The 27,619-nt window shown below is 40.8% G+C and overlaps 1 protein-coding gene across 6 annotated transcripts in view; it reads left to right on the forward strand.

Moving 5' to 3' along the window:
• Positions 1-27,619, forward strand: part of ARHGEF26 (Rho guanine nucleotide exchange factor 26) — a 137,736-nt gene that overhangs the window by 70,754 nt on the left and 39,363 nt on the right. For 5 of the 6 annotated variants that reach the window (XR_008891112.1, XM_056564989.1, XM_056564993.1 and 2 more), the window contains exons 8-11: positions 1,503-1,632; positions 3,365-3,439; positions 8,237-8,326; positions 17,308-17,462. Coding sequence is in view for 5 of the 6 variants with exons in the window: in XM_056564989.1 (XP_056420964.1) it covers positions 1,503-1,632; positions 3,365-3,439; positions 8,237-8,326; positions 17,308-17,462 (450 nt within the window). In the remaining variant the exon portion in view is untranslated. The remainder of the gene's footprint in view (positions 1-1,502; positions 1,633-3,364; positions 3,440-8,236; positions 8,327-17,307; positions 17,463-27,619) is intronic. The other variant, XM_056564994.1, reaches the window with a different exon arrangement.

Consider the following 27,619-nt stretch of genomic DNA (forward strand, 5'->3'; position numbering starts at 1 on the left):
TGCTCCGAAACAAAAAATATTGGTGAGGTGAAATTGGAATAAAAAATAAATAAAAAAAGATAATTTAGCAAATTTGGTCATTTTCTTTTTTTTTTTTTTACACCATTTACCTTGTGGACAAACTTACGGTACATTTTATTTTAATACTTTATTTTATTTTAATACTTTAGGACGGCCTGATTACAGCAATACCAAATTTGTATAGTTTCCATCATGTTTTACTACTATAAAAACTTTAAGAACTTTTTTATTTTTTGTATACCACGTTATATGATGGCTCTTTTTTTTTTTTACATATACGTCATTTACCATATGGGATATATAATGTTATATTTTAATAGTTTGAACAATTACATACGCGGCGATACCAAATATGTTTATTTTTATCATGTATACATGTTTTTTTTAATAGGAAAAGGGGTTGATTTGAAATTTTAATACAGAAGGAGTTAATGTGTGATTTTTATGAAACTATTTTTTTTTTTTACTCCTTATTAGTCCCCTTAGCGGACTTTTAGGAGGAATTATTAGATTCCTCATACAGATTAATGCAGTTCTATTGAACTCCATTGATCTGTGTGCTCTGCTCTCCATTGATGGAGCCTGGCTAGACCAGGCTTTATCAATGACACAGCTATGGTCCCTAGGGAAGCAGAGGTAAGTCTTCCGGCTACCTCTACAATGGGAGATTGGGGAGATTCACCCCACTAGACTACCAGGGAGCATGTAAATGTCCCTTTAGATGCTGCGTCTGGCGGCTATTAGCAGTGGCCCCCAGCTGTTAAAATCAGCTAGGGGCCCTGGGTATGAGCGCCGCTGTACTTGTCAGGGGCTTTTAGGTCTGGCTCTGCTTGCCCAAAGCAGGGCTTAAGGCCTGAAAAATTCACCTGCTCAGCGCCTGGAATTTCATGTCCCAGGCATCAGACAATAGGATTTCCACATCCCTGATGTTGTGATGTTATTAAGTCATTTAAATTCTTCCCTATTACAAATGATCAAATTCATGGGCCGGTCATTTATTTACACCGCCACCCTTTGCTCTCTCTCTCTTCAATCAGCAACTTACTGGTTAAAGTGGACACCTGTCATAGAGTAATAGTCTGTTCCTTTGTTATAGGCACCATTGTTTCACCAATAAAGTAAAAGGAAGCAATGTGCACTCCAGGGTCTATAGCAATGTTTCCCAACCTGTAGTTCTCAAGCTGTCGCAAAACTACAACTCCTATTATGCCTGGCTGTCAGAACATGCTGATAATTGTAGTTTTGCAATAGCCAAAGGTTAAAGAATGCGATCTACAGAATGACCAGCAGCTCAGACATTCTGTCAAGTTGATTTTACAAAGAAATATTAAAATTATTTTTGGTCTCTCAGCCCCTAAAGGTGCCTTATTATAGGTATTACAATCTGTTTACCTTGTAAGCCAATCCTATTACTTGTTTTACCTGGTCTATATTGTTTACATCAAATTCTGATTACTAACAAAAATATGTTTACATTCTAGATCTAACAATGGATCTTTCAGGGAAGTATTGATGAAAATCGAGGCCCAGGAAGAATGCAGAAATCTCCCAATGATCTCTTTCCTCATCCTTCCAATGCAAAGGGTTACTCGTCTCCCACTCCTCATGGATGTAAGTACTCTATTACCTGGTGTTACTGATATAGGTAGCATATTAAAGGGGCTATCCAGTTATTAAAAATGATCCCCTATTTGGACTCCCCCCTTGCTATTCAGAACAGGGCCTGGCTCTCCCTGCGAAGTTCTCCAGCTATAACCTTCGGAGACAAACTAGTCTCTGCAGTGACAGGCTCGGAAGGTGGGGGCTGGAGCACTCAGCAGGAAGAGCTATGCCTTAGTTTGGAGAGCCCAGGGGTCCCAGCAGTCTGACCTTCCCGCGATCAGACACTTATCCCCTATCCTATGGAAAGGAGACAAGTTTTTATTAACTCAATAACCTCTTTAGGTCTAAAGTATAATTATGCCCATATAAAAAGTTGTCTTCCAATGTTTTTTTTCTTTTGAAAAATACTAGTAAGAGTATGTAAAACATTTCTGCCATCATGTACTTTGTATACCTTTATCCCCAAATTTCTAAAACTTTGCTAGCCATCTCCTTTATCACCTAAACTTGATACCCACGCTACCATCATTCTTAGACCATCCTTATGGTCTGTTACCAAATCTGGTTGCCTTGACTGCCAAAGCATTAACCCATAATAAGTTCTTACCTGAACTAGTATATCTCATTTCTGTTTAGTATGCCATTAACATCATGTAAATTTATTGTTAAAGTCACTTTTATGTTTCTGTCCAAACATTATAGTCAGAGGCATGCCATCCGTGAGATGAGAACTCTACTCTTGTGGCGCCCTTTTGTTATTGCAGATGTCTTGCACTTTCACCACCTTTTCTTGTGTATGTACGGAATGGGAACATGCTATTCCGATCTTTAACCTAAGGCACTAAAAGACTAGTAGCATATCCGGTTAGACTTCTGGTCTTTGTTAGTCTACACTACCTACCTGTTTCTTGTATACTAAAATTGACACTGTGACATGTCTACAAAGCACTCCGCAATGCTGCACCGTCCTTCATTTTCCAGTCACCTGTCTCTAGCAAACTATTTATTCTCTACTTTCAGACACCAAGTTTTAACTGTTATCCTCTCTGATCGTACAGCGGGTATCTGGGAATCGAAAAACAGACCTATTTTCCTACTGCTCCCTGTCTGTCTCCAGGTTGGGTGTGTGGTATCACAACTTGGCTCCATTCACTTCAATGGAACTGAGCTGCAGAACCACACCCAACCTGGAGACAGGCAAAAAGCGGTCTTTGAAAGAAATTATCTTTGTTTTTTTATTCCTGGATAACCCCTTTAACAGCTCCACAATATCCCCTGTTCTCTGAAATGTTAAGCTATATTTATTATATTCATATTAGTAAACAGAGATTGCTTGCTGGCAGTGCTGCTGTGTACACTATAGCCTCCTATCTAGGGATCAATGTAGCAGGTAAACGGATAAAACAGTCACTCAGTGGTTGCATGAATAGTGTGGGGTGCGCTATCCTAGGGTCCAGATGTCCATCCAACTTATCCAAAATCGTAGGAATATAGAAGAAGTGGCATCTTCTTCTATATAATATACCAACAATTTTTGATTATTTATTATATTATCTATACTACAATTTTATTTTTATATATAATATCAGAATCATTTATCTTGTTTGTTTCTATTTTATAATGTAGATGTTTGTTTTCCCTATGTAACAGCAACATACCTTGTTTTCATTTACATATTCATTTAAATTTTAATTCATGAATTTATTATTTAATATTTTAGTTTTTTTGTGATTTTATTTAGACCATTTGTCAGAAAACACCAAAAGATTCTGCTAAGTATGAAGCCTGTAAAAGAGCTTTGAAAGAAGTTAGCAAGGTTTGTCTATTTTTATTTATTTATTTAAAAATAAAAATTTAATTTCTTTTATTGCCATATTCTACTGCACATGCTATCAAATTATGATATATTTTATATCAGTTCTCTGACATGTCATATACTGGCAGCTAGCTGTCTGTGATACTTAGAATGGTTAAGTCGGTTTTATCTTAGGATCAGTGGTTGTGCTCTTGAGATGGGTATGATACTGGCCCTCATTTACTTAGAGTGTTTTTGTTTCAGACTTGCAGGATTCCACTCTATTTACTATGAGGATTCCCAGGTTAAAAGTCATGAAAGCTTTCTGACCAGCTTTTTCTTGGTGGACATTTCCAGCCATTTAGTAACAGGATTTTCGGTGAATTCAATACTAACAGGTTGGGCTGTGAAACCACGCCCCTTTTGGTGAGACCACGCCCCTTTTTGGTTTGAGCGTTTATTTTGTCACAGTGCACCACAATTTCTGGGGCAGGCACAATTTTTTGGCAGACTGCACCACATTTTGGCGCACAATCCGATAAAACAGGTCGGGTTTACATTAGTAAATCAGGACCACTGTGTTAGAACAAATGTAGAAAAGGTACCTTGGTGCTCCCAGTGGTGAGCCACAATTTGCCGAAGACCATCCTCTCTAAGCTACACATAGCAGTTAGTTTTGTAAGTTCTTGATGGGTCTTCCTGCATTTCAGAACATTTGAGGTCACAATGTGTATGAGAAATGTTAGTTCACATTATGGAAAACAAAGTTCATGTTGCCTGGATGAAAGCCTAAAAGTAATGGCTCATTACTTGATATACTTGCATGTGTTGCAACACAGAATTAGATAACTTGTTTAAAGATTGCATAGTTTAGGAGAGCAGGGTGATTGAGAGTTACTGATGTATGACAGCTTTATACTCTGATATTAAAGGATGTTTATTTTCCCTGAGGAGAACCATGTGTTTACAAAATGTGCTTGTATATATGGCTTTGGGGTGAGCTACTATTGTAGAATTAACTTTAAAATTCACATAGCTACATAACTGAAAAGTATACAATCCATTGTGACTAAAATATGTGATTATAAAGTATGGTCTGTGCTCTTTGGTAGCTTAATTCATGTTGCATTATTTCAATATTAGGTAGAATAAGAGGATCTTTCATTTTTACTTCCTTACAGTTGGTGTCAGTTGTGGGAGCAGACAAAAACTTAGATTTAAAGTAGTACTCCGGCCCTAAGACATCTTATCCTCTATCCAAAGGATAGGGGATAAGATGTCTGATCGCAGGACTCCCGCCGCGGAGGTCCAGTCCCAACAGCGGCGGGACCCCCATGATCAGACATCTTATCCCCTATCCTTTGTATAGGGGATAATATGTCTTGGGGCCGGAGTACCGCTTTAAGATGAATGTTTATTATAACTTGAGTATTTTACTTAAACAGGTAACTGAAATCTGTGTTAGTGTCTGTAGATGAAGCTGTGATTACATGCCCTGTGATTACATGCCCTGTGATTACAGCAGCCTCTGCACTGATTCAGGAAGGCAGGCAATTATTTATTTATTTTTTATTTTTTTGCATAAAAACCATAGTAACAAAGTAGAGCAGAATAAGTGAAAAGCAAAGTCTTAGCTTAGCTGCAGTACAAACAGCTAAACATTGCAAAGAAGGGCTCCACAAAAGTAGCGTATGTGAGAATTTAAGAGCACATGACACTTTTTCTTTCCACTGGAAGTACAATTTATAATAGACAATTTTTACATAGAGAATAAAGATAACTTACTCATTGATACAATTAGAATTATTATAACTACAACTTGAGCATTTAAGTACAAAATTTACACTTCTACTGGCTGGATGGGCCTTGCTTAGGGGGATAATAGATGACATTGAATACAGCCCCCACTAAAAAACTAGAAAATGGTATTGAAACATGTGAGACCTCTGACTCCTGTATACTGTATATTTTGTATTCCTATATCAGTACAGTATATTGCCCGCATACTGAGAAGTATAGTCCTTACACCAGGCACTGTACAGTAAGCTCCTGCATGGAACTGATTCTACTAGAGCAGAACAATGAGATCAGGTTTAATATTTTTGGTAGCAATCAGCAGAAGGCTTACCCCGGGCTATACACGGGCTGTAACTAAGCATCAGTATGGGACTGTAGGGCACATGATTTGTCTTACATTATCTTCCCTATATATTGCAATCTGTATATAAATTGTTTAGAGGGGAGTTAAAATAGATCTATAGGGTGATTTGCTTCTACGTAAGATCTCAGGACGGGATGTAACAGACATCAGAGGGGGATATCTCATTAGAATCTGTATTGGAATAGTGGATGATTCTGTGCATGAGCCATATATTTATGCTAAAGATGGGATTGGATTCTGTCTAAGGGAGATCAGGAAGACGTTTCCCAAATAAGGTTTTCCTGATCTCCGGGATGGGATCAGAACACATCCCTGGCATTATGAATATGTCTGGGCACAGGGCTGAGATAAAGTCATTTACATAAGCTGTTAGGCCGTATTCATGTGTGTAGGCTGGATATTTTGTTCCAAAAACTGCTCTGGAACACATTAAAGGAGTACTCTGTTCCGAACGCTGGAGCCGGCGGCGGGAGTTCATGACATCATAGCCATGCCCCCTCATGTTTTTATGCCCCACCCCTCAATGCAAGTCCCATAGACTTGCATTGAGGGGGTGGGGCGTTACGTCATGAGGGGGCGGGGCTATGACTTCATGAGCCACCAGCTCCAGCGTTCGGAACAGTTTGTTCCAAACGTTAAGCTGCCGAGTACCCCTTTAAGGTAAAGCAGGAAAATCTTTTTGAACAAACAATAAAATACAATTTGAGACTGTGAATAAAACTTTAGGCTATGGGTTTGTAACTTCAAGACAACAATTTGTCAGCATGGCATAAAATATTGCAAAATAGCTTTCCCATTAATAACCTTACATGAAAAGGCCTTGTGTGAATGTAAGCACCACTTAAAGGAATAGTAAAATACGCTGAATATTAGTAACTTCATTTACCTCTTACGAGAGCATTGAGAAGATGAGATATTTACTGACGTGTCTGCTGAATGTATATTGGTTATGAGCTGTGGGTTAGCACATGTTATGACTGAACACCACCCAAGGCGCTCAGCATTCCTGTCAGTGTTACCTTATACACCTGAGGAAAGTAACTTGTTCTGAACTAGTCAGATCTTAGACCTCAAGGCTGTAGTAAAATAATCCTTATTTGCATGTTACTGTTCCAAAATCATGTTGTGCCTTATTTTAGGAATGGTTCTCCTTTCATTTATCAGTCTGCAAAGAAACACTGCTCTGAATTTTAGAACTTTGTATTAAGAATCATGTTATTATTCCGTATCTTTTGCTTATATTGGTGTTAGGGGTTATTTTAGGCATTTGAGTTAGACTTGTATCTTTTAATGGGTTTTATGACAATGAACTTATCTGCTATCCACAGGATAGGGAATAAGTGTGAGATTGAAACCCCAATCTCTTTGTTTTGAGTGGAGCATTAAGTCTCATTTGCATTGCTCAACAATTTCAAGCAGCTCCATAGACGATTAACAGAGCTGCAGTGGTGAGCGTGCCAATCTGCTGCACCATTCAAAACAAAGTTCTAGAGATTAAGGGGGTGGGGCCAAGTGATCATACCCCGCCATCTCCAACTTGGACCTGTGGATAGAGAGTAAGTTAATGCAAGTCGGAATAACCCCTTACAACAGACTTTGCATGAATGAATAAATAGTACAAGCAAATACAAGAAGCTTTGTAACATATCTTATAAGAGAAAAATGATTCTTTCTCCAGTTATCAGCTCCTTCCCCCCCTAAACTCATCATGTTCACATCTCTGTTAAGACTTTTCATTGTTCTGCTCTGTCAGTGCTCAAAGGGGTACTCCCATGGAATTTTAAAATTTTTAAATCAACTGGTGCCAGAAAGTTAAACAGATTTGTAAATCACTTCTATTAAACAATCTTAATCCTTCCAGTACTTTTTAGGGGCTGTATACTAAAGAGAAATCCCAAAAAAAAGAAATGCATTTCCTCTGATGTCATGACCACATTGCCCTCTGCTGACCTATGCTGTCCATTTTAGGAACTGTCCAGAGCAAAAGAAAATCCCCATAGCAAACATATGCTGCTCTGGACAGTTCCTAAAATGGACAGCAGAGGTCAGCAGAGAGCACTGTGGTCATGACATCAGAGTAAATGCATTTCTTTTTTGGATTTCTCTTTAGTATACAGCCCCTATAAAGTACTGGAAGGATTAAGATTTTTTAATAGAAGCATTTACAAATCTGTTTAACTTTCTGGCACCAGCTAATTTAAAAAAGAAAAGCTTTCCACGGGAGTACCCCTTTAATGTCTGTACGGACATTGAGTGCTGTACCATTTACTAAAGCACAGTCCCGGGACATCTCATGCATAAATGTTCCGATACAGAACTTCCTATGTGGGAACAGAGTAGCAGAATCCAATTGAAATCAATAGAAGGCTGCTGCAAGCGCAATCCGCACGGAATTTGCCTGTGGAAATTCTGGGCAGAATTTCTGTAGTGTGAACAGGGCCTTAAAATGACACAGAGCCTGAACCGCTGCGTGCTGGACACCGGTGGCACCCAACGGACACCATTGACTATAATGGGATCTGTCTGGTTTGTGGTATGGTGTCCGGAAATTTACTAGACAAAATAGTACTGCAGGTCATTTCTATGTGTGTACTGTTTGTATTTTAGTATATTTATCCATAATTCAGTTAATCATTCATTTAAATATTTTTTTGCAGCTGGTACGTCTGTGCAATGAAGGAGCACGGAAGATGGAAAGAACAGAAATGATGGTGACCATTAACTCTCAGTTGGAGTTTAAAATAAAGGTATTACATTTTGCCAATGTTTTTACTGTATCCTAACTTTTGTGGTGAATGTAATCCAACTAACACAATTTGGGGGAAAATCTGAATCTTAAGAACAATAAGATTTAAGTACCGTAGAAATATTGCTTCTAGTTGCAGTTTGTCTTTGGTGAGGTCAGTTTATCAGAGACAGACACCTTTTTATATTCACAAGTTTTATTGTTTTACTTTAAGAACAGTTCGTATATCCCAAAAAGTATTTTTTTTTACCAGCAAAATCCCCCAAAAAGTAAATAAAAAAAAATTTAAAAATTAAAATAAGGGGTCCACAATCTGTAGGAATTGCTTGTAGTAACAAATCACAGTACAGCTTTACTCCTTCCACTTACCTTAGGAAAAAAAAGTCTTAAAGCGTAACTGTTATCACGAAAAAAAAAATGATGATAAATGTTTATATTTGTTACTCACTAGAACATGCAGATTCTTTGCATGTCTTTATTTAATGTGTCTAGCTTTTGTATTTGGCTTACAAATCCCTCCTTTCTGCTGCTCATTTAGTCGGACATCCACTGCTCAGAAAGGGGCATATCCAATGAAAGCACAGAGCCTGCTCTCACTCACCAAGCAATCACTTTCTCCCTGAGTCTGCTGTGCTGTGCTGGGTCTCTTCATCCAATCACTTCAGGCTGCTCTGTAACCCCCTCCTTTCTGTTTTTATGCTACATTCTAATAGACAGAACAGGAGTGAGTGCTAGTCCTGCCCTCACTTCCTGAACTTTGTCCCTGTCTGTACTTCATCTGGAACAAAGATTATGATGCAGCCAGACAGGACCATGTTCTGGATTTTATAGTGACCCCTGTTGTTGTTTTTTTTTTTTTTTTTTTTTTTTAAAGCCATGATTTCTATAAAAAGGAGACAATAGGTTATAAGGAAAGGACTTTATAGCATGAAAAATCTTCTCATTACAAAATAAATTGGTTAAATTGTAATCTCAGATTGAGTTATGACCTTTACTGGGAAGTTATTTTTATATGTATAGCATCTACCATATCAAATATTATCTATAGTAATTATATGTATGATAAGTGTATTTCCGCCCAGCTCCAGTAACCTAGGGATGTCCTATGGATTAAAATAGCTGATTCAGAAATGGAAATACTAATTTAAACTTCCAGGACTACAGAACCTCCCAAATTATCCCATTCCTAAGATGCACATGTTGTTCGGTCTATTGTACTGTAATTTGTGCTATTAACTTTTTGACTCTAGTGACAAATGAGAAGTTTTGCTGATGGTTGTCCGAGTACTTGCCCCCCCCACTGATCGGGGCAAAAGGGCGGTGTATGGGCCATAGTTTATTTTGTTTTTTTGTGTACACTTCATGCATGCCTCTCCAATTTACAGTGTAAATAGATCGCCACCTTTAGAATGGACCTTCCATGCAGATCTACAGGAAATATTAGACTGAAGATTGATAAATAATAACAATAAAAAAATAAATAATAAAAATAAATAAAATTATATCTTAACATAATACCCTGATCAGTAGGCCTAGTTAAAGGGGTACTCCGGTGGAAAACTTTAGTTTTTTTTTTTTTTATCAACTGATGCCAGAAAGTTAAATAGATTTGTAAATTACTTCTATTAAAAATCTTAATGCTTCCAGTACTTATTAGCGGCTGTATACTTCAGAGGAAATGCTTTTATTTTTGGACAGCCGTTGGCTGTCCGGGCATGCTGGGAGTTGCAGTTTTGCAACAGCTGGAGGCACACTGGTTGGGAAACACTGTGAATTGGGGTTTTGGAGTAGTGCACACAAGCAACTTTGCCTTGATATACGGACGGGATGGTGCAGCGAGCTGTGACAGCAAGCCTCTGCGATATGCTATTCTTAAAGGGGTACTCCAGTGGAAAGCAATGTTATTCATATCAACCAGCTCCAAAAAGTTAAACACATTCGTAAATTACTTCTATTAAAAAATCTTAATCCTTCCAGTACTTATCAGCTGCTGTGTGTTCCAGAGGAAGTTGAGTTGTTATTTTCTGTCTGACAACAGTGCTCTCTGCTGACACCTTTGTCTTTGTCTGCAACTGTCCAGAGTAGGAGCAAATCCGCATAGCACACCGCTCCAGACAGTTACTTACATGGACAGAGGTGCCAGCAGAGAGCAGAACAGAAAAGAAATTCAAAAAGAAAAGAACTTCCTCTGTAGTATACAGCAGCTAAGTACTGGAAGTATTAAGATTTGTAAATAGAAGTAATTCACAAATCTGTTTAACTTTCTGTCACCAGTTGATTAAAAAAAAAAATGTTTTCCACTTGAGTACCCCTTTAAATCTAGTATTTCTACTAAACCACACTATATGACTTAATCAGGTTTTTATTGGCTTTTAATGTTCTAGTGTTGTGATTCACAGGCAAACTATCTGTTAACTGTCTTGCATGACCTTTTATGTAGTGCAAGCACTTAGTACTCCTAATAGACTCGTTTATTCTCTCTGCCCCTAGAAATATAAAGACATTTATTACTGTATATTGTCTGTTAGTTTGAACATGATCATTTATGAGCAGACCTGAGGCTTTTTTATTGTGTTTTGTTATAGCTGCTCAGGCATGGGATTGCTCTGGTGTATGCCATGTGATATGTTGGTATTTTTGTACTTGTACCAAATTAGAACTGCCGGAATCTTTTTTTATTTTTTTAAATGTATTTTTTTTAAGTATTTATTTATATATTTGCTTTCATTATTATTATTATTGCTATGAATGTTATTATTACTACTACTAGTTTTATTTACACAAGCCTAAATTTTTCAGAAGCTAATAAGTCTCATGTTATCAACTATTCAATTGTATTGAACAAACCTCCTAATGATAACAGTATTTTTTTTAAACATTAAAAACTTACTGTGCGTAATAATTTGAATCAGTGCATTGTAAGTTTCAAAATATTTTATAGATTGTAAAGAACTGAAGATTGTCATTTGTTGCAGCATATTTACTGAAATCAAAAGAAAAAAAACATTTTAACTTTTCAAACATTTTAACAGGTCACATAAATTTTAACATTCTTTATATGATAGCAGCTTCACAAGTCTTGCATCCATTGAACGTATGAGTTTTTGGACAGTTTCTGCTTGAATTTTTAGCAAGATGTCAGAATAGCCTCCCAGAGCTGCTGTTTGGATGTAAACTGCCTCCCACCCTCATAGATCTTTTGCTTGAGGATGGTCCAAAGGTTCTCAATAGGATTGAGGTCAGGGGAGGTTGGAGGCCACAGCATGACTTTCCTTTTAACCTCATAGCAGCCATTGACGCAGAGGTATTCTTTGCAGCATGAGATGGTGCATTGTCATGCATGAAGATCATTTTATTACGGAAAGCACAGTTCTTCCTCCGGTACCAGGGAAGAAAGTGGTCAGTCAGAAAATCCACATACTTTGCAGAGGTCATCTTTACATCTTTAGGGATCCTAAAGGGGCTGGCCAGCTCTCTTCCCATGATTCCAGCCCAAAATATGACTCCACCACCGCCTTGCTGATGTCGCAGCCTTGTTGGAACAGGGTGGCCCTCAAACAACCATCCACTACTCCATCTATCTGGACCATCCAGGGTTGCACGGTACTCATCAGTGAACAGGACTGTTTGAAAATTAGTCTCCATGTATTTTTCTGCCCAATGCAGCCATTTCTGCTTTTGAGCATTGGTTAGTGGTGGCCGAATAGAAAATTTATGCACAGTTGTAAGACTCTGGAGGACTCTACACCTTGATGTCCGTGATACTCCAGAGGCACCAGGAGCTTCAAATATCTGTTTGCTGCTATGTAATGGTGTTTTAGCAGCTGCTCTCTTGATCCGATGCATGGATCTGGCAGACATCTTCCTCAATGTGCATTTATCTGCACAAAGCCGTCTGTGCTCTGAATCAGCCACAAACCTCTTAATAGTGCGATGATCACGCTTAAGTTTTTGTGGAATATCAAATTTTTTCATACCTTGTCCAAGGCATTGAATTATTTCACTCTTTTCGGCAGCAAAGAGATCCTTTTTTTCCCCATATTGCTTGAAAATGGTGCTCTGCTTAATAATGTGGAACACCCACCTTTAGTAGTTTTTCCTTAAATCGGCATCTGGCAATCTAATTATCACAGGTGTCCGAGATTGTTTTCAGTGATCAAAAGAGCCCTGAGACACATGACCATCCATGAGTTAAACTGAAAAACAAAATATTTAATCTTTGTGACACTTAAATATCATTTGCATAATATTTGGAACAGGGTGTAGTTGAATGTGGCCCTTTGCTGACAAAATGAAGAGCCATTGGCTTCATCTTGTCTCAGAAATGGTAACAAGCGAAGATCAACTGTGAACCCGAAGTCACCAGACCAGGACCTTCTGGGGAACGGAGTAGGCAAGTATCATTTATATTTTATTTTTAACCCCCCCGCCAACATGAAAAGTTTTGGAATCCCGGAGTACACCTTTATTGAACAACAAGCTGTGATGTATGAAAACATAGACTGACAAATAGAGACGCTGTTAAACTTATATCTTCCAGCACCTGCTACAGTCTCTACTTTGTATTTGTATATGGTTTATTAAAGGGAGTCTGCAGGTCTTCACAAGGGAATCTACAGGGAGTCTACACATTCATCCATATAAATTTGATAAAATGTATGTTATCTGCCCTATGCTTAGCTGTGAACTTACATTGCAATGTTCATACATAAAATCTAACATAAATGTTCTTAGACAAGTTTGGACGTCATCACTCCTGCAGAACTATAATGGGGATGATAAAGCATTTAGTCCGTTTACAACATACCAATTTAATATAAATATTTGAAAGAAAACTTTCTTCATACAAATCTTTCTCTACTCTTGGGGATTACAGGAATGTGAAGGTGTCAGTGACAATTAATCTGCTTTTTCCATAGCAATCACTTGATTTGTTTTCTCTTCTACATTTATACCCATAGTTAGTGTTTCAGTCATTCCAAAGAAAACACAATTACACTCTTTCCATTCTATCAACCACTAATGTTGTCTCCAATCCCTGCATTGTCATAATTCACACAAATGTTTATTTTTTGTAGCAGAGGCATGTATAGGGGCACACCTACAGCTGAGGGACTTATGGGGCACCCCTGTACCTGAGGGATTTATGGTGCATACCTGTACCTGAGGGACCTATGGGGCACACCTGTACCTGAGGGATTTATGGTGCACACCTGTACCTGAGGGACCTATGGGGGCACACTTGCAGCTGAGGTACTTATAGGGGTACACCTGCAGCTGAGGAACCTATGGGGACACACCTGCAGCTGAGGAACATATGGGACACACCTGCAGCTGAGGGACTTATGGGACACACCTGCAGCTGAGGGACTTATGGGACACACCTGCAGCTGAAGGACATATGGGACACACCTGCAGCTGAGGGACTTATGGGACACACCTGCAGCTGAGGCACTTATAGGGGCACACCTGTAGCTGAGGGGTTTATGGGGGCACACCTGCAGTTGAGAACTTATGGGGGCACACTTGCAGCTGAGGGACTTATGGGGAACACCTGTAGCTGAGGGGTTTATGGGGGCACACTTGCAGCTGAGGCACTTATAGGGGCACACCTGCAGTTGAGGCTCATATGGGAGCTCATCTGCAGCTTAGGGACCCATGGGGGCACATGTGCATCTGAGGGACCTATGTTAGCATACCTGCAGTTGAAACATTTATGGAGGGCACTTCTGCAGCTGGGGCACAAATGGGGCCACACCTGAGGCTTGTATGGGGGCACCTGAAGCTGAGGGACTTATGGGGTCACACCTTCAGCTGAGGCACTTAGGTGATACATTCCCTTCAAGGTGGCATACCTGTGACTGAGAAACTGAAAGCAGTACAGTGACCTAAACACCTTAAGGGGCACAATAAAAAAACTGTAGATCTGTGGTACAAGTGGGCAGTGACACCAGCAGACATCAACTACGTTAGTTGGTATCACTTTTATTTAGTTTTGTTTCATATTTTATTCCTTTAAAAACATTTCCAGCATCTGGGGTGAGGCAAAATGGTAAAAAATGCTGTAAAGCAGGAACTGGAGTGATATATACGGTTTGTCTTGTATCGGTACCTCTTCTCTTACTCTCATATGTAATATAATAGGTGCTTCTCCCCAATTACACATCAGACAGTGTATAACCTGGGGAGAGATCTGCCGCAGACTTATTCTGATTGCTTCCTATCCGACTAAGAGTGTTGCCAAATATACCATACGACATGACGTTAATCCTATTGTTTACGTCTTTCCCAAATTGCAGACAGTTTGCCTGGCCCTAAGGGACCAAAGCCATTCTAAATCATTTATGAGAAAATAAAGCAGATTAAGTCTGTAGAAATTTCATTTATTTTAAGGTAATCGTACTGTACAAATCTGAACGTCGGACAGGAATACAATTCAGTCTCGAATAATTGGCGGTCAGTTATATTGGTCCTACAGAAAGGGGGCGCCGTGCATGCATATTGTCTTAAGCAGAAGATTCTACATTTCTGGTAACAACCAATCAGATGGCCTGACACAGTATCCTAAAGAAATTACCTTCTTTTTCAAACGGGTTGGTGAACAATAGGAGGTGGGTTCCTGGTATTACATAGATTTCACATGAAAAATGCTCTGTGTGAACCCTTATAGTCTGTCTAGAGGTTAGAATATACGTACAGGTATTTTACTTCTTTTCACCGTGAATTTACACGCTTTTCATATTTGGAATTCTTTGGCTTAAAGTCAACGTGATAAATAAAAATGTACTATTTACTAGCTGTCACGCCCCCTCCTATAGACATGAATGGAGGGGGCGTGGTGTGCTGTCAATAACACGGAAACTCCAAGCTTCTGTGTTCAAAACGCTGCAGTGCCGGTACGGAGATTGTGGGGGTCCCAGGAGCCAGACCCCCTGCAACTAGACATCTTATCCTCTATCCTTTGGAGTACCCCTTTAATATCACAGAAATAAAATGCTTATCTATGTTACTCATTAGGTCAGGCAGATGATTTACATGTCTTTTTTATGTCTAGCTTCAGTATCTGGTTCACAAATCCCTCAGTTCTGCTGCTCACTCATTCTGACCTCCACTGCTAAGGAAGGGGCATGTTTGAGGCAAGCACTGAGCCTGCCCTCACTCACCATAAAATCCTACCTGAGTTTGTAGTGCTGGGTCTCTTCATCTAATCATTGCAGGCTGCTCCGTTACCCCCTTCTCTCTGTTTTCATGCTGCAGTCTGAAAGGACTGGAGTGAGCACAGAGGATTGCTAATTTAGCGGTCAGAGGAGAAGGAGACCGGACAATGAGGCTGAAGCAGAAACCGGCTTTATTATACAACAGAATATAACGGCCGGGCAATGAGATTAACAGTAAAAGCAGTTCACATGGGTTTACAGGAAAGCTTACTGAACCGTATACTCAAGATGACGTGTCCGCCAGCGCACACACAGAAATACAGGCTAACCTCTTCTCTTCTTATATGGTCCTGACTGATTCCCGCTAACCGGGACACATTGCTACAACCTTCTATCTAAAGAAACTTGCTCTATGCCCTGCCACAGGTGCTCACAATTCTGTAGGTCACAGAGCAGCTGCTTGTCTCAGTCTCTCATGTGAAGGTAGTTGCAATCGGATCTCTGAATCTGTCACTTGCTGTCTGCAACAGGTAGTCTATAATGCAGTGGTCTGTAATTGGTTTCTTTAAAAGTTGCTTATCTTGTTCTGTCACTTGGAGGTAATTGGTCACTTGATCTGTAATCTTGCTTAGCTGTTCCTTTGGGGGCTTTCAGGCACGGTCAAGTACACAATAATCTAACTCTGTCTGGGGGTCTCTGTCCTTTGCCCCAATCCTGCTGCAAAGTCTCCGGATTGCATGATGTCTCTCTCTTCAGGAACACTTAGCAGCCCTTTCCTCAGCTCACACACAGCTGGGTACAGCACATGCACACTGACCCTCAGAGAAAACATTTTTAAAGCAACAGCGACATCCTGTGACTTCATTCTCACTTACAAAAAAAGTGACATCTTGTGGCTGAAAGATGCATGGTGACAGTCTGTTGGACTTTCTCACTAGAAGTACAGTGAAATGGAGTTTGGTAATTCTAGGGGCTGACCCCTACACTAGCTCCTCCCTCACTTCCCGGACCTTTTCTCTGCCTGTGCTAAGCTGGGACAAAGATGATGCTGTAGCCAGACAGGATTATGTTCTGGATGATATAGGGACCCAGAGTGGTCTTTTTTATAAGCCATGATTTCTATAAAAAGGAGACAATTTTTGATGAAGTATATTAGATTAGAAAGTTAATGTTACAACATAGAGGTAAAACATATAAAAAGTTTTTGATTCTAACATTTCCTATTTATTGTTTCCCCTATAGACCACCTTTTTATTTGTAGACAGTTATAGCAACTGATCAGGCCCTAGCAGCAATGACTAGTTGCCCAGTCCTGAAAGAAACACCCAGAGATTCCAAGAAAGCCTTGGTGCTTCTGTATTACATCACAGCTTTAGGCCATTGTTCCTGTAAGGACCTTTGGTTTTGGATGAGTTAAACTGCTGAGCTATCTTGTTATTTCCATCTGAACTGTCCTGTTTGGTTGACTCTTTGCAGGGCGCAGAGTACTTTCATTTAGGAAAGGAGTTACCAGTCTTGGCACTCTGCCTTTTATCATCTTGGCACAGACTTAGGGCATTTGATCATGCATCCATCAGTCCCATGGTCTGGCCGAGGACCAAGAGACCTATTACTATACTCTTTGTAGTCAGTAACCCTTTGTTAAAACTTAAAACACGATTTCATTTAAAAAGCATTAAACCTGGTCAAAATATTCTACATTAATATATTTATATTCTATACTGTTTATCTACAGAAGCAATGTTGTGAAAATATTGAACATTTATTGACATATTTTCATATGTGCTAACCCGTGTAGTAACGTTATATGTTGTATCTTTTACAGCCGTTCCCCTTGGTGTCATCTTCTCGGTGGTTATTGAAGAGGGGAGAACTTGCCACTTTTGTAGAAGATACTGGCATTTTCACCAAGAAGACCACCAAACAGCAGGTCTACTTCTTCCTGTTCAACGATGTGCTTATTATTACGAAGAAGAAAAGGTAATTTCCTTGTATTTATGAAGGTATCTATACTATACCGCTGTGGTCTCCAAACTGTGGACCTCCAGGTGTTGCAAAACTACAACTCCCAGCAGTTTGACTGTCCGAGCATGCAGCGAGTTGTATTTCTGCAACAGCTGGAGGTCCACAGTTTTGAGACCACTGCTATGCAGTATTTTTATTCCAAAGTAACTTCAGCATCTACTTTCTCCTGTAAAATACTGTCCACTGACAGTGTAATTATAGCTGCAATAAAGTAACTTTTACTGAAGTTAGAGTTTGTATTTTAAAGGGGGTTATCCACTATAAGGTGATTTTAGTATGTACCTGCCAGACAGTAATTGATGTGCATAGGAAGGATCTGCACTTGTCTTGGGACTAAATGGCTGAGTTCTGAGATTACCATAATGTTGAGGTTATCTTTTTGTGAACTGGCTATTTCCTGTTAAAGTTTGTTCCCTCAAACTTCAAGTCCCATGATTCCTTGTTTATAAGTGTGAGGTCATTTTTCTCCCTCCCACACATAGAAACACACCTTTGATCCTTTCCATGCAATAGACCAGTGTTTTCTGACCAGGGTGCCTCCAGCTGTTGCAAAAGTACAATTCGTGCTAAATGATTTCCCTCCCACCCAGCGGTCGCTTCACCTGTTGAAACAAAGACAGGCTCCCTCTGAAAACCTGACTTGTTATGTAATGTCTCAGGCGGCACTGCAACCAGGAGCAGACACTATATGTGTGTGTGTGTATGTATGTATATATATATATGAACTACACTCACAGCCCCTGTAGTATAGTCAAATAAAAAAAAATCCCAGAATACTCCTTTAAATTTTAGAAGTCATAAACAGAATAATCCGAGATTAGTAGGAAAAAGTCATCTTTTTTTCCTAGAAACAGCGCCACTCTTGTTCATGCTGGATGCACTTGGTATTGCAGCTCAGCCCATAAAACTTAAAAAGCATTTAGCATTTTGTGGTCTGTTGAATCTAACTATATGTTGAATCAAGTGATGTTAGTGTCCTCAAGTGTTAAATGCACAATAGTGGACTCTGTATATGGGACTTTAACAACTCTACAATATGGGCAGGCTATTGTCTGTAGTGACCAAAACATGCCAGGAAGTTACAAACATCCGGTAAAAATGTGATTTCCTGTATCCGAACTACTAAGACATAGAAGAAAGCCTATAACTAACATTGACTTTTTGTGTAAAGAAAGTAGTGCAGCTTATAAGAGGAGTAGAAGCTGCCAATGTTGCCAAATATCTTTTGTTTCAGAATAGGAGAATTATCCCTTGTGCTCATCTGGTACTTACTATGGATAATCTTTTAATAATGTCTAATAACATGGGAAGTGCTCAGGGGCCAGAAACAATTTAGGTCTTATCCTTCATTCCTTGACAGTGTTTGCGATGTATTATTCAGAGTGGATGGATGACAATTGTATGGGCTATGTTTCTTTATAATCATTCTTCAAGATCATTTGCTAAATTTTATTATCGGACTACTCTACCGCTGTTCTCAGAGCTAGTCATACCAATACTCTGGACAGAGGAATAGCTTCAATAGGAACGCGGAACAGAGATGCCGACAGGTAAGTAAAAGCAATGGTGATTTATTTTCCCAGAATGCAACGCGTTTCACTGCTACAGCAGCTTCATCAGGCATGAATAGGAACATATGGGTAGTGAATTTATCTTGGTAGCAATCAACCACGTCAGGAGGGGGACCTCGGTGGGCCAATAGACACCAGATAAATCATAAAATACAGTGAAATAGTAAATATAAAATCTGAAGTGGACAGAGACTCTAAAATAAATACACAATCCTAATGAAACTATGGTGTACTAAATGTTGTATTAATTTTAGAGTCTCTGTCCACTTCAAATTTTATATTTACTATTTCACTGTATTTTATGATTTATCTGGTGTCTATTGGCCCGCTGAGGTCCCCCTCCTGACGTGGTTGATTGCTACCAAGATAAATTCACTACCCATATGTTCCTATTCATGCCTGATGAAGCTGCTGTAGCAGTGAAACGTGTTGCATTCTGGGAAAAGAAATCACCATTGCTTTTACTTACCTGTCCGCATCTGTGTTCTGCGCCACCTGAAACCTGCATTCCTATTGAAGCTACTCCTCTGTCCACTTTTATTGAGCCGGTCGGCTGCGGACACTTCTTCTATACACTTTCTCCATTGTTGTGTATGTAATTACACAACTATTCCAGGTGAGCGGCGATATAGCATTTGCATTACCATACAGGTTTCTCTTTTATTACACCACGGAGCGTTGTCTTTTTCTTCTCTACATACCAATATTCTGGCCTTGTTGAGCTTTGTCATTAGGATGTGAAAAACTAGCATGGTACATAGAATTCCTACAAAAACATTAAAGGGGTACTCCACCCCTAGACATCTTTTCCCCTATTCAAAGGATAGGGGATAAGATGTCTGATTGCCGGGGGTGAGGCAACTGGGACTCTCCTCAATCTTTGGCCCTGGACCCCAGGAATCGGTATGCTCAGAGTGGACTCCGCTCCATGCTGGATTACGAGTGACCACATCCGACACGCCCCCTCCATTATATCTCCCATAGACATTAATGGAGGGGGTGTGATGTCTTGTTCTAAGAGGAACCCTCTGCCCATTCTGAGATCAAAGGCACTCTGGGTCAGGTTACAAATATCTCTGTACTTTTCTCCATTCAGCTTTACCTCAACCTTAACCAATCTTCCTGCCCCAGCTGCTGAAAAAACACCCAGACAGCATGATGCTGTAACCACCATGCTTGACTGTAGGGATGGTAGTGGGCAGGTAATGAAAAGTGTCTGGTTTCCTCCAGACATGACAAGAAATTAGGCTAAAAAGTTCGTCTTGGTTTAAACAGACCTTCTTATTGTTTATAGTGATGGTTGACTTTCTGGAGGTTTCTCCCAAATGCAGACAGGATCTTTGGAGCTCAACCATAGTGACCATTGGGTTCACCTCTCTTACCAAGACCCTTCTCCCATAATTACATAGTTTGGTAGGGCAGCCATCTCTAGGAAGAGTACTGGCTGTTTCAAACATCTTCCATTTATGAATTTTGGAAGCCACTGAGCCTTTGGAAACTTTCAGTTTTCTTGGTTTTTGCTCTGAAATGGAAAGACTGTGTAACCATGTTGTTTGTAAATGGATTTTTGATGAAAAAGGAGAAAGTAATCATCATTTCAGATAATCCAGTATTTTCACGTGTCATACTACATTGTACCTACTGGAATCCTTTTATTTTGTCAGTACATGATGTTCCTTGCACGCACTGACGTCTAATAACATGAAAACCATTCTAATAAATACATGTTTGAAAATAGGTATAGCCATTTAATTCTCTAGTATACAAAATGCTGGCTTTCACTCATTGCCTGTGACATCTTGCTTAGTTCTGCAAAGCCGCAGGTAATTTCTAAAATCAAGATGGCAGACACCAAGGGAAATAGGAGATGAAGCAGGTTAGACATTTGCTGTGGCAGAAGTATGATGTGGCTTAGGCATTGGAGGAGTAGTGAGAGATATTTGGGTATGAGTTTTTTTTTTTTTTTTTTTTTTTTTGTACTTCAGTTTGTCTTTTTTTAAACTCTTCCTATTTATTCAATTTCCTATTCAAACAGTCTGATGTATAGACTGGCGGAAAAGTGAAATCTCTGTTGTAATAGTTCATGTGGAGTTTATAAGGCTGCCAAGTGAATTATTATGTAGCTTTAGAAGCATTTCATACGCTAACTGACATCATGTGAGGTACCGTATTTTTCGCCCTATAGGACGCACCGGCATATAAGACGCACCCAATTTTAAAGGTGCAAAATCTAGAAAAAAAAGATTCTGCACCCAACAGTGTTCCTCAACCTACGGACCTCTAGATGTTGCAAAACTACAACTCCCAGCATGCCCGGACAGCCGTTGGCTGTCCGGGCATGCTGGGAGTTGTAGTTTTGCAACATCTGGAGGTCCGCAGGTTGAAGACCACTGGATAGGAGGTAATACTCACGTGTCCCCGCCGCTCCGGACCCGTCACCGCTGCCCTGGATGTCACTCCATCGCTGTCGCCGCGTCCCCATGGTGTCCCTGACGCTTCGGACGTCTTCTTCCCCGGGATCCACGCTCTCCGTCGCTGTCATCACATTGCTACGCACGCCGCTCCTATTGGATGACGGGACGGCGTGCGTGACGACGTGATGACGTCGAAGGAGAGCGCCGGCCATGCAGGGGATCCCGGCACAGAGCAGACACCGAGGAGGCAGGTAAGTTCCCTCCCGGTGTCCTGTAAGCTGTTCGGGACGCCGCGATTTCACTACGGCGGTCCCGAACAGCCTGACTGAGCAGCCGGGTTAGTGTCACTTTCGCTTCAGACGCGGCGGTCAGCTTTCATCGCCACGTCTGAAGGGTTCATACAGGGCATCACCGGTGATGTCCTGTATTAGCCGTGGGTCCCGGCCGTTGATGGCCGCAGGGACCGCCGCGATAGGTGTGTATTCGCCGTATAAGACACACAAACTTTGGCCCCCCCCCCCCCAGTGTGTGTATTCGCCGTATAAGACACACCAACTTCCCCCCCCCCCCCCCCCCCCCCCCCAGTTTTGGGGAAGAAAAAGTGCATCTTGTACGGCGAAAAAATACGGTAACTGGAGGTGTACAACTATGGGAGTAATGTCCAAAGGCCTAAAGGTCCCAGGTTCATCTTATTAAGTGATAATATGCAAGTGTAAACCCCATGGAACCACACAACCAGTATACTGTTCAGAAAGACGACACGTTCTGTCTCCTACAGATGAATGTACATTAGTGTGATAAATATTAATCCAGGCACTAAATCACCGGCCACAGCAATGTTCCTCCTCGGCCAATGATACGCTGAGGAAACAAATTCAGAGGAAAAATAAAATGCAGCGTTACAGGACTCCTTTAAAAGACAATGTTACTGAATACTAACCACATGTATGTAAACTTCTGAGCCTCTGGGAATGTGATACAAGCTGAAATCAATCATGGTCTCTAGTATGATTCTAATGTGTCATATAGCTCGGTATGGACCTAGGAGAGGGAATCTGTACTTGGATGACTTGTCAGGAGTTTTAGGGAACCTATGCCTTCAGCTGGACCTATGAGAACAGTTTCCTCCAGCAGTGGGTGGGAATCTTCTTGGGTCCATGGGGACACGTCTCTTCTTAGCAGTGGGAAGAATTCACTTTTCTGCTGCAGTTGTTGATTTTATGAACTTGAGAGGATAATTCCTGACACATTCTCTTTAAACGAATTGGAGTGATTTCTAAAAGACGACAGCCAAGATCATAGGAATGAAAGAGATTTATGAAAATGTTTCCACTCGTGGCCTGTAATGTTAAATATGTCCATTTTCCATTTCCAGGAATGTTACAAAGCCAAAAGCACATTTACAGCATAAACAAATCAATCTTTCCCCACAAGTCTTATTGGAAATCTTTATACTAGAACTCGGTCCCAGACCTTCCTGTTTGCTGTTTACAGGATGGGGCCATGAGCAGATTTCTTCTTTTTTTCTTCACAATCTGAATGTGCCAAAGGGAAGTAACCATTTCTGAATAAGGAAACCGCTTATAACCCTATAGCTTTTATACCAATAATCCGAAATATGAAAAGCATAAACCAATTATGGGATCATAGAACTAAATAAGTAATTGACCCAAAAATACATTTTCTTCGGTTGTTTCTAAGTTACGTCTGACTATGAGGAAGCTGAGTTGCAGCCGGTATGGATGATATAAGAGCTTATGCAAGGATTGTCACCCCGCTGTCCAAGACCCAAGTGTGCTATATCTGCCTCATATACAGATCTTATCCTGTTCATGTATCATGACATAACTAGACATTCAGCAAGATGAAATCTCCAGGGCTAATAGTTACAGTTTTGGTTTAGAGAGAGAAACACTACTCAGTATTTTTATATTTTACATGATACATTAGCTGAGCATCTGGTGTTGCCCGCGGAACAATATTATATGGCTGCTTCACCAGACAGATGTTCAGGAGACTGGGAAAGCTGGGGGAGTACCATGAGAAGTGCACTGTGTACTGCCTTCCACCCAGTTTTCTAGTCTACTAAATGGAATATTGGTCTGGTAATGCAGCCATATTGGAGCTCTTCAAAAGATTGGGAAAGCTGGGTGGCACGCATACTGCTTTTCCAGTCTCCTGAACACCCAGCAGTGGTAGGTCGCTCATTCTTTCTGCTATGCCCCCTCCCTGCCCCTGCGCTGATGTGTGCTTTTCCTCTTCACTCTTCTCTCAGCTGGCAATAAATCTTCTCTAATCCAACTGCCCTGTCCCCTCTTTCTGCCCCATAAACAAAATATTATCTGCACCTGCCTGCAGGACAGTTAAATAATACTTTACCATGATGTTCATCTGGCTGCAGTGTATTTAAAACAACCACTGGTCTTTGTGACAGATGTTAATAGTGACACTTGTCTGTTACTATTGGTATTGTGTCGACACTATAGCTAAGTGCCTGTCAGTGTTATCATTAGTGTTACCATTTTAGGTCACCCCAAAAATGTTGGTGCCACTGCCAGGGATGTCCAGTGGGCCCTATCACTATAGCTTCTACCTGGAGTCCCTGTTGACATTCTGCAGTGCCAGACTGTCAACTAAAAGCATGGGACTATATTTCTTTCCCCCATGCTGTACTAACAGTATGTTCAGACCATCATGTGCAGGACCAGATGAGGGTACGCCCTGCCCATTTAATGGAATAACGCCTCTGCCTTAGATAAAGACATGTTTTTGTTAGTGTAGGTGGCAGTCTGGGCACCAGATATCAGCAGGGGCACCTGAGAAGTGTTAACTGTTCCAGGTTTTATCACAATAACCTTCAAGCCCGTCCGCATATAGTATGTTCATTAATATATGTTTTGAGTTATTTGTGACCTTGTTCATTTATCTATATTTTCTGTGCAGAAATTGACTCAGTCCTGTAACAGCAACAACATTCTTTATACTGCTGGGATATAGTACTTTATACTGCTTTTAATGATAATGCTTAGATCCTTACTGGCTTCTCTTTTTTACCATATTGTGGGGAAAACAAATATTAGTGTTTAAGTTGTTTGGGTTTTATTTCTCATTTCTTTGTATATATTTTTTCATCATATATCAACAAATTCAACATGTCAGGATATTTATAAAATAACATGAAAATGATTACAAGTGTATTGTTCTAAACACAGCTTTACTTATTGTGTATATCATTAAAGGGGTTATCCACCATAAGGGAATTTTAGTACGTACCTGGCAGTCAGTAATGGACATGCTTAGGAAGGATCTTCGCTTGTCGTGGGGCTAAATGGCTATGTTGTGAGATTACCATAACACTGTGGCTAGCTTTTTGTGAACTCGTATTTCATCTTTGACTTTTCTTTTTTTAACTACAAATCCCATAATTCCATTTTCCTCCCTCCCACTCATCAGCCACCCCACCCATTGAAACATAAATGAGCTGCATCCATTCAATGGCCTGTGGTTTTCAATCAGGGTGTCTACAGCTGTTGCATTAGTTGTAGATTGATCCCTCCACCCATTGAAGCAGAAAGGCTCCCTGTCATCAGCTGACTAGTGAGTCAGGTCTCGGCCGCATTGCAACCTGGGAAAAATCTGAGACAACAGTCATTTTGTATGCTGTTAAAAATAAATAGTGGGGTGAAAATCACAGAAGAATTGTGAGAAAATGGTCACACACAGGTACAGACACTATTTTATGAACTACACTAACTTTACAGCCCCTTTAGCATAGTCAAATAAAAAAAAATCCTGGAATACCCCTTTAATGTCTGTTTACTTCAGTGACAATAGTAGAATAAGCTCCTGGCATGTACTAATTTATTTTTTATTCAATATTTTTATATTCATTAAGTATACCAAAGGACTGGTCAGGTTAAAATGTTGGGCTGCTCTCCTACATATTAGGTTATGTTCACTCAGGGAAAACCTGCACCTATATAATGTCCTTCGGCTTTCTGAGTTCCCAGCTCTGAAGCCTCCATTGATTTCTTTGAGAGCTTCAGAGTTTAACCACTCAGTTTCCCACCTCCCGTTGAGGTCAATGGAAGCTGGGTTTTCCAATGTTACCATAAACTTATCCTTATATCATTGGCCAATCCTTCTAAAATTGGCAGATCTTAGCTTGACTTGTTCAGCAATTTTATCTGACTACTGTTGGAAATGCACACTATTAGCTACCGTATATACTCGAGTATAAGCCGAAGCCCCTAATTTCACCCCAAAAACCCAGGAAAAGTTATTGAAAATTGGAAATACATCATCCCCCCATGTCATCATCCAGACCCCCGTCATTATCCCTACCCCTCCCCCCCTTCATCATCACCGCCTGTCAATCCCTTCATCAGTGGTCTTCAACCTGCGGACCTCCAAATGTTGCAAAACTACAACTCCCAGCATGCCCGGACAGCAATCGGCTGTCCGGGCATGCTGGGAGTTGTAGTTTTACAACATCTGGAGGTCCGTAGGTTGAAGACCACTGCGGCCTTCGTCATCATCCAGACCCCCCTTTAGTTTTCTACTCACCTCCCCTCGGTGGGAAGGAAGGGTGAGCTGGTCCGGGCCATCTATGCTACAGGGACCGTCCGGTGGGGAGGGTTACTCGTTCCGGGCTGTCCATTTTCACCGGGGGGGGGGGGGGGTCCCTCTTCTCCACACTCCGGGCCTGCCCTGGACTAGTGACGTTGCCTTGACGACAACGCACAGGGACGCGCATGAACGTCCCTGTGCGGCGGCACCGTCACTAGTCCGGGGCAGGCCCGGAGGGCGGAGAAGAGGCCTCCCCCCGGTGAAAATGGACAGCCCGGAACGACTAACCCTCCCCAACGGACGGTCCCTGCAGCATAGATGGCCCGGACCAGCTCACCCTTCCTTCCCACCGATGGTAGGTTAGTAGAAAACTAAAGGGGGGGGGGGGGGGTCTGGATGATGACAAAGGCCGCAGTTGTCTTCAACCTGTGGACCTCCAGAGATTTCAAAACTACAACTCCCAGCATGCCCGGCTAGCCGATGGCTGTCCGGACATGCTGGGAGTTGTTGTTTTGCAACATCTGGAGGTCCGCAGGTTGAAGACCACTGAGAAGGGATTGACAGGCGGAGAGTTCATATAAGCCGAGGGGGGTGTTTTCAGCACAAAAAATTGTGCTGAAAAACTCGGCTTATACTCGAGTATATACGGTAGTTGCCTGTCAGGATCTTTAAAGGGGTTATCCAGGAATAGAAAAACAGAGCTAATTTCTTTCAAAAACAGCTCCACATCTGTCCCCAGGTTGTGTGTGGTATTACAACTCGACCAGCCAGTTAGCTGCCATGCCACTTAGTAATCTCTTCCTGTGCCAATCTCCTCATAAGAAAATCAGGCAGAAGTGTTTTTGTAACTGATCCTTTATTTACTGTATGCTTGAACAATGCCGAGAATCTTGGACTGTCCCACTGAATTCTGAACACTTGTTATGATGTTGAAGGGCCACAAGCCATACAAAGATGCCCAAGAACCATACATGGCTCCCATACCACTGTCCCCACCCTGTTTGTTTGCCAGAGGGATTTTATTGCACATTGTTTCTGAACAGCTCCAGGACAAGCCATAGGTATTTTGAGTCCAACCTGAGAAGTCCTGAGAAATTGATTGTTCTGCATTATACATCATATGGTTTTGTTGACTGTGTTGTCCTTGCTGTTCCCCTTCCCCAGCTGTGGATCCTTCAATGTGTGTAAATCAGAGTACTACTTGTAATGCAATTCCAAAATAGTACAATGGTGCACAGGATAAAGCTGGGTTTACAATTGCTACATGGATAACATCAATCCCTTCTAGTCATTCAGGTCATATTCTTAGGAAGCACTGAGAGATGGCGTATGACAATCTGATAAATACTGTCAAATTACTGGATCTTTTCATCAGAGGAAGCATGTCCGCTTTCCTGGCGACACAACACCACCCAACAAAATAAAGTAAGATTTCACCCCTATAAACTATTTATGAGCCAATTCCTCAGAGGAAACTAGAGATGATGGACTGATGTTTCCAAACCGCAGCTTCATCCAGTGGTTTTGTATTCACTGTGATTATCTCGGCCAACACACA

The sequence above is a fragment of the Hyla sarda genome, chromosome 3 (genome assembly GCF_029499605.1).
Source record: "Hyla sarda isolate aHylSar1 chromosome 3, aHylSar1.hap1, whole genome shotgun sequence".
Lineage (NCBI taxonomy): Eukaryota > Metazoa > Chordata > Amphibia > Anura > Hylidae > Hyla > Hyla sarda.